The following is a 14,007-nucleotide window of genomic DNA, read 5'->3' as shown; positions in this document are numbered from 1 at the left end:
CTTAAAAGGCCACACATTACAGACTAACAATCTTCCCCCACCACCACCCCCACAGATCTGGAACATGTCGTCTGTAAATAAAATAAAACATGTTTTTTCCCTAGAGATTTTGGCCTTTTGGGAAATTTTCAGAGGCAGACATACATTTTTGGTGCATTTATCATTGGTGTGTAATGTCTATTTTTAGGTCGGCCTGTGTTCTCCAGCTCATCTGCTCTGCTGTTGTTTGTAAGTGGCTGGAGATGAATCACCGAGGAGCGATACGGGGGCAGGGTAGGGAACATGGGGGCGAGGGTATGTTCAGCTCCTCTCTCAGGAGGGCTCAGTCATCTCCCAAGTGTCGAGTCACACAACTAACTGCCAAGTCAGCGTTTATGTATCTCACTATCCTGCTTATGGAAGACAGGTTCAACAACTGTGTGAGTAGTATACTGTTGTGACGGCGATGTATGTATGCAATATGTTGCTGACTTTACAATATATCACAGACACCCTGTAATTAATGTCACTCTGCCCGCTATATAGAGGAAGTTGTGTCTAGGTTTCCTGGGTGTTAGGATGTGGGTCTGAGCGCATCTGGGTACCAGACCCCCCCACACACACACGCACGCACACACACACACACACACAACTCAAACCAAGGCAGGGATCTGAATGGCAGTTATAATCAGAGGCTGATTGACTTCATGCGGAAACAATGTGATTCTCAAAAGTGTATAGCTGCTAGAGCTTCTCTATGTTTAGAATACCATTCCCTCTCTCCAGGGAAACAGACCCTGCTCTCAACAGGGGATCACTAAGACCTCTGTTTCCATGCTGTCAACTAACAAGCATTCTCTCTCTCTCTCTCTCTCTCTCTCTCTCTCTCTCTCTCTCTCTCTCTCTCTCTCTCTCTCTCTCTCTCTCTCTCTCTCTCTCTCTCTCTCTCTCTCTCTCTCTCTCTCTCTCTCTCTCTCTCTCTCTCTCTCACCACTCTCTTTCTCTCATGTCCCTGCTGTATTGTAAAGGCCAGCTCTAACAACTATCTTCCTTATTTGGAAACCTGCTCCATTCCCTGAAGGTCTCTCTAACCCAACCGGCCAATCCAACGTCTAGCCACAGCTCTTTCAGCCAATCCTGCTGCTCGCCATGTCCTTTTAAGGACTGCCCACCTCAGGGGAAGTCTGGGGGTTGTTGAGGAACGATCTGCCTTCCTGCTTTCTATACTTCCTTAGTTTATTCTACTTTTCCTCATTCTTTATCTTTCAAGATAGAGCAGAGAAGAGAAAACTCTCTCTCTCTTTCTCTGGCTAGTTCTCTTCATACACACCCATTCACACTCCAGGTCCACATTTAGAGCAACAAATGTAACCAATCAGAGAGCTGATAAACAACAACATTCTCACTTTTTTAACATCATTGGGCAGGACATTAATGAAAGAGTGTTCTGTGTATAAACTCAGTTCCATATGTGTCTCTTTAACATACATGTTTCCCAGCTTTTCATAAAACCACACGCAACGCCTCTACAAGAAAGTGATTGTTAATACACCATTAGAGAGTTACAGAGTTACACCTCATAAACACAAGGCCTCTGCTGTGAGTACAGCTCTGAGTCACAACACAGATATGTGACAAAGCCTGGCAGCCAGCGCAACACGGCTCTGAACGCAACACAACCACAACCATAGAGCAGTACATTCCACAAACACAACCCTGAATGTAACACAACCACAACGCAAGACAAAGAGCAATACGACACACAAACACAACCCCGAACGCAAGAGGTCGCAAGATCAACACAAAGCTCTGAATTTGACAGGCACAAACCATAGTTTCAACAATACCACATATTTATATTAAACATGTTGTTTAAGTATACTGTATAAGCACGATTTGAGAATTAATGAACATTCCAAAGCATCAAAATCACATCTGAGATTAACTCTTGAGTACAACAAAACAAACAGTATCCAGGCACCTCTGTAAACAGTTTATGTGTATTTGTGTATATGTGTGTGAGTGAGAAATAGCGCCGGGATAGAATGGTTTGTAACCAAACGGGTCGAGCGTTGCCTTCAGTTTGTTCCAGTTGTCCACTGTTACCCTGACGATGATAACCTCAGAGAGGGTTAAAGAGGTTTGGAGTGGGACACAATCATTTAATCTCTGTGGTATGACAATTATGCAACCGGCATGGGTTTGAATGGCACTGGGTCAATCTATAAGCAATATATAGCAAATTAAAGGGGATTAGTAGCTTCCTCATCTCTACCACTCTGCAGGCTTAACACACATACACACATGGTGTCACTTACAGCCAAGTAGGCTGTTGTTTTAAGCTCCTGCATGTTTGGGATTGTTAGCCCAGTTCGTGTGTGTGTGTGTGTGTGTGTGTGTGTGTGTGTGTGTGTGTGTGTGTGTGTGTGTGTGTGTGTGTGACACACATTTTAGTCAGGAATGGGAGTTCCCCGATGCCACGAGGGAGAGGGTCACCACATGGTGAGGTTGTGACCCCATATGTAGCCATTTGCTAGCAGCATTTTAACACATAATAGTCACCTTTGACCTCTGACCCCTGAAAGATAATTGTTGCAGCCTGTCTGCCATGTGGCTCCAGCAGAGCCGACACCTTCCACTTCCTGCTCCCTGAACACAAAAGGCCAGAACATGACTTTGTATTGTTCTGTGATTTCAGCTGTTTGCAAAACCAAACACACACTCTCTCTCTCTCTCTCTCTCTCTCTCTCTCTCTCTCTCTCTCTCTCTCTCTCTCTCTCTCTCTCTCTCTCTCTCTCTCTCTCTCTCTCTCTCTCTCTCGCTCTCTCTCTCTCTCTCTCTCTCTCTCTCTCTCTCTCTCTCTCTCTCTCTCATTGTGACTCAGTGTGCTTGTGGTAGGTCTCTCAGGGTGGAGGCTGTGACAGATCAGTCTGGAACAGTCAGGATTAACACAGCTGTCTGACCACGATGACCCTCTCACCCTAACCCTGCAGGGGTTCTGAGAGGCACTACAGTATCACTTCCTCATCACCATGACGACAGGCCCACTTTGCCACATTATGATCTCATGATCAACAGCCTGTTTTTAGACTCACCAGAAGGAACTCAACTTGAACCAGAACTCAACCAAATTTCAAGTAGTCCCCAATCAAGGATTGAGTTATGAAGGTTAATGGTTTTGTTATGTAATATTTGTAAGTTTAGATTGTGAGTGGGTTAAGGCAAAGTTGAGGTTGTGTAAACTGCTGATCTGTGCTTGACACCTCTGCTTTCACGATCCGTAATCCTCACATAATCTGGAGCAATCAGGAAGATGAAGCCTGGTGGAGATTCTCACAGAGGGTTTGCCAGCGAGGGCTCAGCGGTGGATAAAAAGAAGGTTGTTTCTAAAGATGGATACGTGCAAGATAACTATTTCAACAGTCATGTTTTGATTCCCTGTCTTATGAAACAGTGATTAAGATATAAAATGTTAGCAGGATAATTGCTGCTTGTGTGTTTGACAACGCCCACCGACAGATTATATCAGAACCCATTATCTAATGTTGTGCGACTGTGATCACAGTCAATAGTACAGTCACACCTCACTGTGCCTCATTCTGTTGGCACTTCGCTATGATCCTCTCCTCAAAAACCTCACATGACATGGGTTTGGACTTTCCCTTTAGAGGCTGCCGCTTGAACTGAATGTCCTTGGTGTTTCTGTACAAATACATACTGTGTCATTATCTTTTGTAGACTTTGTTTGGCATGTGCATATAGTAAATGTTGACAGTTATCGACAGCATGGGAATTAAGAAATTGAAGATGTGCCACACGGAATGTCAGGGGAAATCTGAGACAACAGCTCCACGACCTGACTTTCTGAATGCCTCTCCACACAGTGGTTTTAGCGCTTACTAGGTATATGTCATTATCCATAGCAAATGCAAACGGTTCCTGTGAAATGTCACACTGTAGCATGTATCAATATTACAAAGTTGATACTAGACACCAATACCGCTCACACTCCATACATCACAATGTACAGTACACATGCGACACACACACACACACACACACACACACACACATACACACACACACACACACACACACACACACACACACAGACACAGAGCAGATTTACAACTTCCAGATCAGTCCAGTGCGATATGGCTTGATACGTGGTCTGAATCATAAATCAGGACTGAGCATACAGACTCAAACTGATATCATAGCTCCCAGCTAAGTGATTTATGACCTGCCTCATGGCATATCTACAGACCCAACAACCTTTTACAGCTTAATACATACCCTTATACACTGCTGCAAGCCCTTAAGACCTAAAACCGACTCTACCTGACCCTTTCAGCCTCTCTTTCTCTCTCTCTCCTTCCTCCCCCTCTCTCTCTCTCTCGCCCTCCCTCCCTCCCCTCTCTCTCTCCCTCTCTCTTTCCCCTCTCCCTCCTTCCCTCTCTCTCTCTCTCTCGCCCTCCCTCCCCCCTCTCTCTCTCTCTCTCCCTCTCTCTCCCCCCTCTCCCTCCCTCCCTCCCTCTCTCCCCCCTCTCCCTCCCTCCCTCTCTCTCTCTGTCTCGCCCTCACTCCCCCCTCTCTCTCCCTCTATCTCTCTACCCTCTCCCCTCCCCCTCTCTCTCTCTCTCTCTCTCTCTCTCTCCCTCCCTCCCTCCCTCCCTCCCTCCCTCCCTCCCTCCCTCCCTCCATCCCCCCTCTCTCTCTCCCTCTCTACCTCTCTCCCCCCTCTCCCTTCCTCCCTCTCTCTCTCTCTCCCTCCCTCTCCCCCCTCTATCTCTCTCTCCCTCTCTCCCCTCCCCTCTCCCTCTCTCTCCCCCCTCTCCCTCTCTCTCCCCCCTCACCCTCCCTCTCTCGCCCTCTTTCAACACTAGGCCAATGTTCCGATCCTAACAGCCAACTTGTGGCCTCTCCCCAAAGAGCTTCCTCTGATTCTTCCACCAGGTCTGGCAACACCAGTAACATCAGCCATCAGAACCCCACTAACTGACTGACTGGCCCAACTCCCTCTTCCTCTAGTAAAGAACAGTCACAGTGCAGACAGACAGCAGGCGTGTTTTCACAGATCAGGTCTCCTGCAGTCACCTCAGCCTGCCAAGTCATACAGCCACTTCCTCTCCACAGCTCAGCTCTGTTAATGCAGTTCTGAGATAACATCGACAGGAGAGCTTTCAATAACACTACTAATCAAGACACTGGCCCACAGATCCATAGTTAATAGGTCAATGTTAGGCATCAATAACAGATGTAGGCCTATGTTATGGTTGAGATGCATGGATGCAATAGTACGTCCTCTTAGGCCATCACTAAAACACATTTCTTTCCTCTGAATACAATACAGCCGCTGAAGCAGAACGAGACTGTAACTGTGGTTGGTCCGGTCTAGGGCTGTGGCGGTCATGAAATTTCGTCAGCCGGTGATTGTCAAGCAAATAACTGTTGGTAATTGACCGTTAATTAACATAAACACATTTAGCATCTCCTGGCTTCCACCCATAGCCTACAAGCCACTGATGCAGACCTTTGGAACATCTACATTTTAAAAAGTCTAATAAATCCATTATTTATTTTAGACAGGTCTAAAGAAGCATGATAACATCGACAGTGAAGTGTGTACAGAATAGCATACTCTGTGTTGTCCTGATGTGGCTATGCCAAATGGCTGTGGGCTACACTAGTTCATTTAGCAGACAAGATTTGCTTAGAATTCTGTAGCATTATTTTATAGTATGAAGAATACAATTGAACAAAGCTGAATAAAGTATAAATATTTTCTCCAAGCGATTTGAGGGAGTGTGCACATGCACAAATAAATAGGTACTCCTATATGCTTAATTTAGAGTTATTAATGTAACTTTAGTTGTTCTACAAACGTTGGGCTATATGTTTTGATTTTTAATACATTTTAAGGCTGCATGATGCGACTAATGATGATTTGAAAAAAGTTGCTTGAAAGGCATGAGCTCTGCTTTGTTTTTTGCACAGGCTGTACACACTTCATTAGTATCTCATTCACAATTTGACAAGCACTTGATAATACCTCGAATTTCACGGTGACATCCCCTTTGTGGCAATAATGCACCCTAAAACAATCCAAGCCTTTGTTGTGCCTTTCTCCCTGAGTGCTGCGCTCTCTCCATCACGTGATCGGGTCTTTCTCATAGGCTACAAGCGAAGACAGACACATCGGGGACGCAACTGTCCGTGTCATTATCCAATTCCGAGGTGCATATTGAAGTTATTGGAAGAACTGTCCACATTTACTTTTCGTCAGCTAACAAGTTGAGTAGGCCTAACGAACAGCAAAAGCACTAGCCTATGACAATCTACTATCCCCCATAGTCCAAAAGTTGACCTATTCTGTGCGAGAAATAAATATTCCAAACATAGTCTGGGACAGTTGTGGGATGCAATAGATCCCAAATTAATATAACCACTAGCATCCCCCAAATATTTTACGCAATGTGGCTGACACAACAGATCAGAACGTTTAGCTTAAAATGTTGATAAACTATTAGGCTATTTCTTCACATTATGAGTGCAACAATGTGCACATGGCAGTAGACTATAAGCGGGAATGTTCCATTAGCAGGAAAACACCATTATCAAAAGTGAGCGCAAATCCGATTATGCATGTAATGCTTTTATTATAAAAGTGCATTTTTATGGTGAAAATTATCTTCCCCAAACTTGAAACTCACGCGCTGGTTATGTATGCCGGTTAGCCTCTTTAGTTGTGATACAAACCTTATCAAAACATATAGGCCTATGGGCTAGGCTACATGAGGTGTGCGACTATGAATCGAAAAAGTTGCAAAATAAAGTAAATTTCCTATGCTGGGCATCCTTCACAAGTGGTAATATATAATTCACAAGTGATAGGCTAATATTGTCACCCATCAGACTATTTTTTATTTAATCTTTACATATACTAAATCATATATGTGTGAAATTTGTTTGATTTAGAATGGACCATTATCATGCACCTGTCTCGAAACAGGGGCAGCGGGAAAAAATACATGTCATCTATGCACTTAAATAGCGGATGGAGGACGCTTTTCCTGTGATTCATTTTCATGCCAGCCAGGTAGGCTATACTCCTGTTGTAAAGAAAAGCAATGTGCTTAATATTAGGAAAGTTGAGAAATAAATATAGTAGGCCTAGCCTATAGAAAGCTGATGGGATCCTCCTCTTTTTAGTAGAGGCCATCACTCTGTTTTCTCACGCAATTGCATAGCCTATAGAAATGTTGCGCAACATGAGCTCATGTGCTCTCATTAAGATTTTGATTCGATTTTCGAATACATTTGCATTGATGTCAGAGTGATTAGTGGGACAATAGAGTGCTGAGTACCAGGCAGTTAGCAAGTTTGGTAGGCTATTAATGACCAGCAGCAGCATCAGAGCTTGGAGAAACCTAATTACCATGACTAAACAGTCACGTGGAATTTGACTGCCTTCATGACTCGTGACAACCGGTGTGGTGGTTACATTTAGTTAGTGAGTGCATATATCGTTTTTTTTTAAATACTGGCCCCCCGTGGGAATCGAACCCACAACTCTGCCGTTGCAAACGCCATGCTCTACCAACTGAGCTACATCCCTGCCGGCCATTCCCTCCCCTACCCTGGGCCAATTGTGCGCCGCCCCATGGGTCTCCCGGTCGCGGCCGGCTACGACAGAGCCTGGATTAGAACCAGAATCTCTAGTGGCACAGCTAGCACTGCGATGCAGTGCCTTAGACCACTGCGCCACTCGGGAGACACAGGTTATACGGTCACCGCAACAGCCCTAGTCCGGTCTATTAAAGACATCAGTCAAAACAGACACCGATTCTCAGTCACCTTATTGGCTGCAGTGAAACGAGAGCCGTTGCATGATAGAGCTTTTTTCACATAGAGAGACGGAGAGCCAAGACAGTGGGGTCATAGTTTCCATTCAGTCCCCATTGGATTCACGGCAATTTAGCAAAACTACTCAATCGGAAACACAGTTAAAGTTACATTGGAGTAGTCAAATCAAATCCAGCAAATATAAAAACTGACTTTTACACCAGAGGCAGTAAAAGTCACACAACAGGGTCCCTTTTCAAAGGCAACAGACATAGATAGTGTAGAACATTGTGCAACAGCATGCAGTTTAAAGACCATGGAAAAAACTTTAAAGGTAACAGGGACTTGTAGAGGAGAACAAATGAGAGGCGGTGACCCCTGCTGTGAGGTCAGAGGTTGAAGATCAAGAGTGGCCGGTGCCTAAGACTTTAGTTTGTCAGTCAACACTTCTACAGGTCATCAGGGGACAGAGAGGGAGCTAACCTCCGGTACGGCACAACGCACTGACCCCTGGGAAATGGCAGGGCTGCTGTTTCTACTGTGTAATTACTGAGTGGATGTAGGGGAGGGAGGGGAGGGGGGGCAGTACACCGTCCCTCCGCACGCTTCACAGTGGGGGGGGCTGATTGTTTTTGGCAGCCTGTCCATGTCATTATTGTGGAAAAACTCACTCAAGGAAGCAGCTTTACGGAGATCCTGCTATTTGCAGAAACTCAGAGCGAGCGAAATATAGCAAAACAATGTAAATGTGCCAACACGTTGTTCTGATCCCAGCATTACTCAAACAACAGGGCTCGTTCACATCACACCCAGAGAGCCTCACTCAGACCAGACCCAGACCAGCCCAACCTTTCTGTTGTTTACCTGTCAGTTTCTGTCTCCTCCTCTATACCCTCCGCTCTGGAAGCATAGAGGGCACAATGTCAACATTTAGCAAGAGTTACACAGACAGTCATCCAAAAGGGGGATTCAGAAAATCAACGCAACAACGCACATGCGATGTACAAAGCACAGAGCATGAGCCCTACATAACATTCATGCTCCACATGTGCCCAGTCTTAGGCCACATCACAAATATGTCAGTCTCAGACCCCATCACGACTAGAACGTCCCTCCTCGCTAATGCATAAGACATATATCATGCCTGAACCACTAAATAAAATGAGCCAAGATCAGAAGCTTCATACAACTCCATCTATAGCCAGACCTGACTGAGCAACAGCAAGTAGCAACGTGCATGCCCCGCTCACTTGTGGAGCTGTCTTTTTCAGCCATCTATTTACTGTGTTTGAGATACAAGGACTATCAATGCTCTACAGCCCTGTAACAACACAGACATCATACTCGCTGCCTACACTATAATACACACAGGGAGGCTACAGGGGGAGGCCATACAGAGAGAGCAGGGGCCCTGTTCGTGCACACAGGAGTCACACAGAGACAATAGGAGCCATCCAACAGAACAGAAGCCATACAGACAGATCCATTTTTAGCCGCACAGCAGCTGCCAGCCAGGCCATCTCTGGCACACAAACACAGCACTGACATGGCACTGACACCATAAAGAGACCGGAATGCTTTTGTTCTCAATTCTGAGATTCCCCTTTCAAAAGCTGAATACACCAAGATCCCTGATCCACGATATAATCACTTATTATGGGAGTGATGATGCCGGCTCAATCAGCCATCACTTATGACAAGGGGATGGCAGCATGGCATGATGGGTGTACTCACAGTTTGGGCTTGGTGGGCAGCGGAGGGCCTTCCTTCACCGAGGGTGGAGACATCTTGGCTGGGCCTGGGAAGTCTGGCTGGGGCTCTGGTGGAGGCAGGCCGAAGGAGGGCTGAGGGGGGCTAGCCCGCCGGTCCTGGCCCTCCATGTTGGGGTACATGAGGGAGGGCGGCAGGGCTGACACACTGGGCCAGATCTCCAGCTCGTTGACATGGAAACCCTCTGCACTGGCACTGGGTGGGGTCTTGGGCGGTACCTCCAATAGGCTGATCTCTGTGGGCGGGGGTGGGGGGAAGGCCTGGGCATCCTCGAAGACAGAGTCATCCCTGGATGCCACACAGTTCCTGGCCGAGTTGTACACCGCTAGAGGGAGAGAGACCAGGAGAAAGTAGAGGTTTACCCCCAGCAGAGCCTCTTCACAGTGCACTAACATAACCTGCAGAAGAGCACTCTCCCCTCCCCTTCTCCTAATATAGTACACTAATATTACCTCCAGCAGAGCCCAGCTGCCCCCCATCCTCATATACCCCACTAACATGGCAGCTCTATATTAACTTAGAATGTCTAGTCAGCCTGTTTGTCTGGAGAAGCTCTTGATGTAATCCCTGTTTATTTGGCCCTTGGATTTGGCCCTCTGATTGCGTGGTGAACTGAGAGTACACAGAGAGAATAAACACGCCTCCCTTCTCCCACACAGAGATGTGCTGCTCATGACCTAAATAGCCTATTTCTTCCCCCTCTTCCTTTCTTCTCATCATATAGATCCATGATAATAAAGAGTACCAGAGGAAATACCACACAGGGCTCCAGGTCGGAGCCAAAACCACTCGATCTCCCAGGCTGACTGCCTATTGGTAATCATTGACATGAGCCAGAGGTACACAAGCCCTCGTCGTTGAACCAGATGTACAGTGCATTCGGAAAGTATTCAAACCCCATGACTTTTCCCACATATTCTAAAATGGATTACATAAACATTTTTCCTCATCAATCTACACACGACACCCCATAATGATAAGCAAATACAGGTTTTTATAAATGTTTGCTAATTTATTTAAAAACAGAAATACCTTATTTACATAAGTATTCAGACCCTTTGCTATGAGACTCGAAATTGAGCTCAGGTGCATCCTGTTTCCATTGATGATCCTTGAGATATTTCTACAACTTGATTAGAGTCCACCTGTGGTCAATTCAATTGATTGGACATGATTTGGAAAGGCACACATCTGTCTATGTAAGGGCCCACAGTTGACAGTGCATGTCAGAGCAAAAACCAAGCCATGAGGTCAAAGGAATTGTCCGTAGAGCTCAGAGACAGGATTGTGTCGAGGCACAGATCTGGGGAAGGGTACCAAAACATTTATGCAGCATTGAAGGTCCCCAAGAACACAGTGGCCTCCATCAATCTTAAATGGAAGACATTTAGAACCACCATGACTCTTCCTAGAGCTGGCTGCCTGGCCAAACTGAGCAATCAGGGGAGTAGGGCATTGACATCTGACAGACCTCCAGAGTTCCTCTGTGGAGATGGGAGAACCTTCCAGAAGGACAACCATCTCTGCAGCACTCCACCAATTAGGCCTTTATGGTAGAGTGGCCAAACGGAAGCCACTCCTCAGTAAAAGGCACATGACAGCCCGCTTGGAGTTTGCCAAAAGGCACCTAAAGACTCTCAGTCCTTGAGAAACAAGATTCTCTGGTCTGATGAAACCAAGATCGAACTCTTTGGCCTGAATGCAAAGCGTCATGTCTGGAGGAAACCTGGCACCATCCCTACGGTGAAGCCTGGTGGTGGCAGCATCATGCTGTGGGGATGTTTTTCAGCGGCAGGGACTGGGAGACTAGTCAGGGTTGAGGGAAAGATTAACAGAGCATAGTACAGAGAGATTCTTGATGAAAACCTGCTCCAGAGCGCTCAGGACCTCAGACTGGGGCGAAGGATAACCTTCCAACAGGACAACAACCCTAAGCACACAGCCAAGACAACACAGGAGTGGCTTCAGGACAAGTCTCTGAATGTCCTTGAGTGGCCCAGCCAGAGCCCGGACTTGAACCTGATCGAACATCTCTGGAGAGACCTGAAAATAGCTGTGCAGCAACGCTCCCCATCCAAACTGACAGAGCTTGAGAGGATCTGCAGAGAAGAATGGGAGAAACTCCACAAATACAGGTGTGCCAAGCTTGCAGCATCATACCCAAGAAGACTCAAGGATAAAATCGCTGCCAAAGGTGCTTCAACAAAGTACTGAGTAAAGGGTCTAAATACTTATGTAAATGTGATATTTCCATATATATTTTTTTTTTTTGCAAACATTTATAAAAAACGGTTTTTGCTTTGTCATTATGGGGTATTGTGTGTAGATTGATGAGGGGGAAAAAAACAATTTAATCAATTTTAGAATAAGGCTGTAACGTAACAAAATATGAAAAAGTCAAGGTACTGTACGAATGCACTGTACAGTATCAACACTCTGCATAAACGCTGTGCAAACTACAAAATTCACCTGCACTAATGGCAAATTCACCTATAAGTTGCTACAAGTTATACAAACTGTCCTGATGGTACATTTTCTGTACCTGTGAATACAATAATGATGGTAACTCACCTGTGAGTGTGTTGAAGGCCCCTCCAGTAACAGAGAGTTGGGCACTGCTGCTGATGGAGCCGTAAAGGTTGGTTGCAGTGCAGCAGAACTGACCTCCATCGTCTGGGAAGGCCTCAGCTATCACCAGCGTACATATCTCCTCTGGAAGAAACAATTACAAATCTCATCAAATCACTGTGGTAACAGTGACACAGTGTTACAACTAACAGCAAAAATATATATATATATTTCTGGTGGTCAGTATAAGGACAGTTGCTGAAAGGGAAGTGTGTAAAATTTGAATGAGACAGACGCTGACTCTGTTAGACAGGTTTAATAGACATTTACACAGCCATAGAAAAGAGTGGCAGGTTTACTATCTATATGTTTGTAGTTGGAGGTAAGACAGACATATGATAGACAGTTAGACATATGGTATGTATATGTTAGACAGGAGACTGACAGTTAGATGTGACTCACTGCCAATGAATAGACTAAAGATCAGACAGGGTTGGAGGGTTGAGAGACAAACAGACTGACAGACACACACACCACTCTGAATGTGACAGGTGAAGTAGGAAAACATACACCTACACACAGAGACAGACAGACATACCAACATATGCACACATACACACACAGAGAGAGAGAGAGAGAGAGAGAGAACACAGGTGTTGAGAGATGTCTGTAGTGTGACTCACAGGATTTTTGTGAGAGCTTGGCGGCAACACCTGATGTATCTTATCAGTCACACCGTCACAGACTGGAAAAAGTCTGTGTGTAAATATGTGTGTGAGAGTTTGTGTACGCCTGTCAGAGTTTAGTAGGGATTCCCTCATACTGTGCCAGACTGTCGTTTTAAGGCCTTACTTTTTTCATCATATCCAGGTTAACGGTAGATGACATCATCCCAGTGCCAAAGTGACAGCACAGACTGACACAACAGACAGGTTGAGGACAGTTTTGATGGATGATGGAGCTGACGGGAGTTGACATATGGCTGTGACTTTGTTGATGACAACAACATGACTGAAAATGACATATGGAGGAAGTGAGGTTACTCTTACCTGGCTCTGCTGCAGACCGTGGCTCTGTGTTTCACATGACATCAAAGGGAGAGAGGGAGGAGAGTTAAAGAACAGAGCGAGGGAGGAGAGTTAAAGAACAGAGCGAGGGAGGAGAGTTAAAGAACAGAGCGAGGGAGGAGAGGTAAAGAACAGAGCGAGGGAGGAGAGGTAAAGAACAGAGCGAGGGAGGAGAGGTAAAGAACAGAGAGAGGGAGAGAGTAAGACTCATAAGTCACTCGAATCTTTCTTTACTAGTCGATGCTATGTGGCCTATGACCTCTAACTCTGGGTCCAGCCACCACCAATAAGTGTTCTGACTCTACTGAGAATGTCTCACTTTTCTGTAGGATGCGGAAGTCTGGAGAGTCCTGGATGACCTGTCCCTGTCTGAACCACTGGACCTGCAGAGGAGGACTGCCTCGAACCCTGCACTCCAACACCACCACCTGACCCTCTGACGCCTGGACATCCTGTAAGAGCTGGATGGAGAGAGAGAGAGAGAGAGAGAGAGAGAGAGAGAGAGAGAGAGAGAGAGAGAGAGAGAGAGAGAGAGAGAGAGAGAGAGAGAGAGAGAGAGAGAGAGAGAGAGAGAGAGAGAGAGAGAGAGAGAGAGAGAGAGAGAGAGAGAGAGAGAGAGAGAGAGAGAGAGAGAGAGAGAGAGAGAGAGAGAGAGAGAGAGAGAGAGAGAGAGAGAGAGAGAGAGAGAGAGAGAGCAGAGAGAGAGAGAGAGAGAGAGAGAGAGAGAGAGAGAGAGAGAGAGAGAGAGAGAGTTAGTTAGTTAGTTAGTTAGTTAGTT

At 45.9% G+C, this 14,007-nt stretch overlaps 1 protein-coding gene across 6 annotated transcripts in view; it reads right to left on the bottom strand.

Moving 5' to 3' along the window:
• LOC121540171 (palladin-like) overlaps positions 1 to 14,007 on the bottom strand; it is a 128,240-nt gene that overhangs the window by 30,223 nt on the left and 84,010 nt on the right. For 5 of the 6 annotated variants that reach the window (XM_045207722.1, XM_045207726.1, XM_045207723.1 and 2 more), the window contains exons 7-11: positions 13,549 to 13,690; positions 13,212 to 13,235; positions 12,166 to 12,306; positions 9,559 to 9,919; positions 8,689 to 8,724 (exon numbers count right to left, since the gene is read on the bottom strand). In XM_045207722.1, the coding sequence (XP_045063657.1) occupies positions 8,689 to 8,724; positions 9,559 to 9,919; positions 12,166 to 12,306; positions 13,212 to 13,235; positions 13,549 to 13,690 (704 nt within the window). The remainder of the gene's footprint in view (positions 1 to 8,688; positions 8,725 to 9,558; positions 9,920 to 12,165; positions 12,307 to 13,211; positions 13,236 to 13,548; positions 13,691 to 14,007) is intronic. The other variant, XM_045207725.1, reaches the window with a different exon arrangement.

Source organism: Coregonus clupeaformis, chromosome 26, assembly GCF_020615455.1.
Source record: "Coregonus clupeaformis isolate EN_2021a chromosome 26, ASM2061545v1, whole genome shotgun sequence".
NCBI lineage: Eukaryota > Metazoa > Chordata > Actinopteri > Salmoniformes > Salmonidae > Coregonus > Coregonus clupeaformis.
This window is presented reverse-complemented; position numbering and strand designations above follow the sequence as displayed.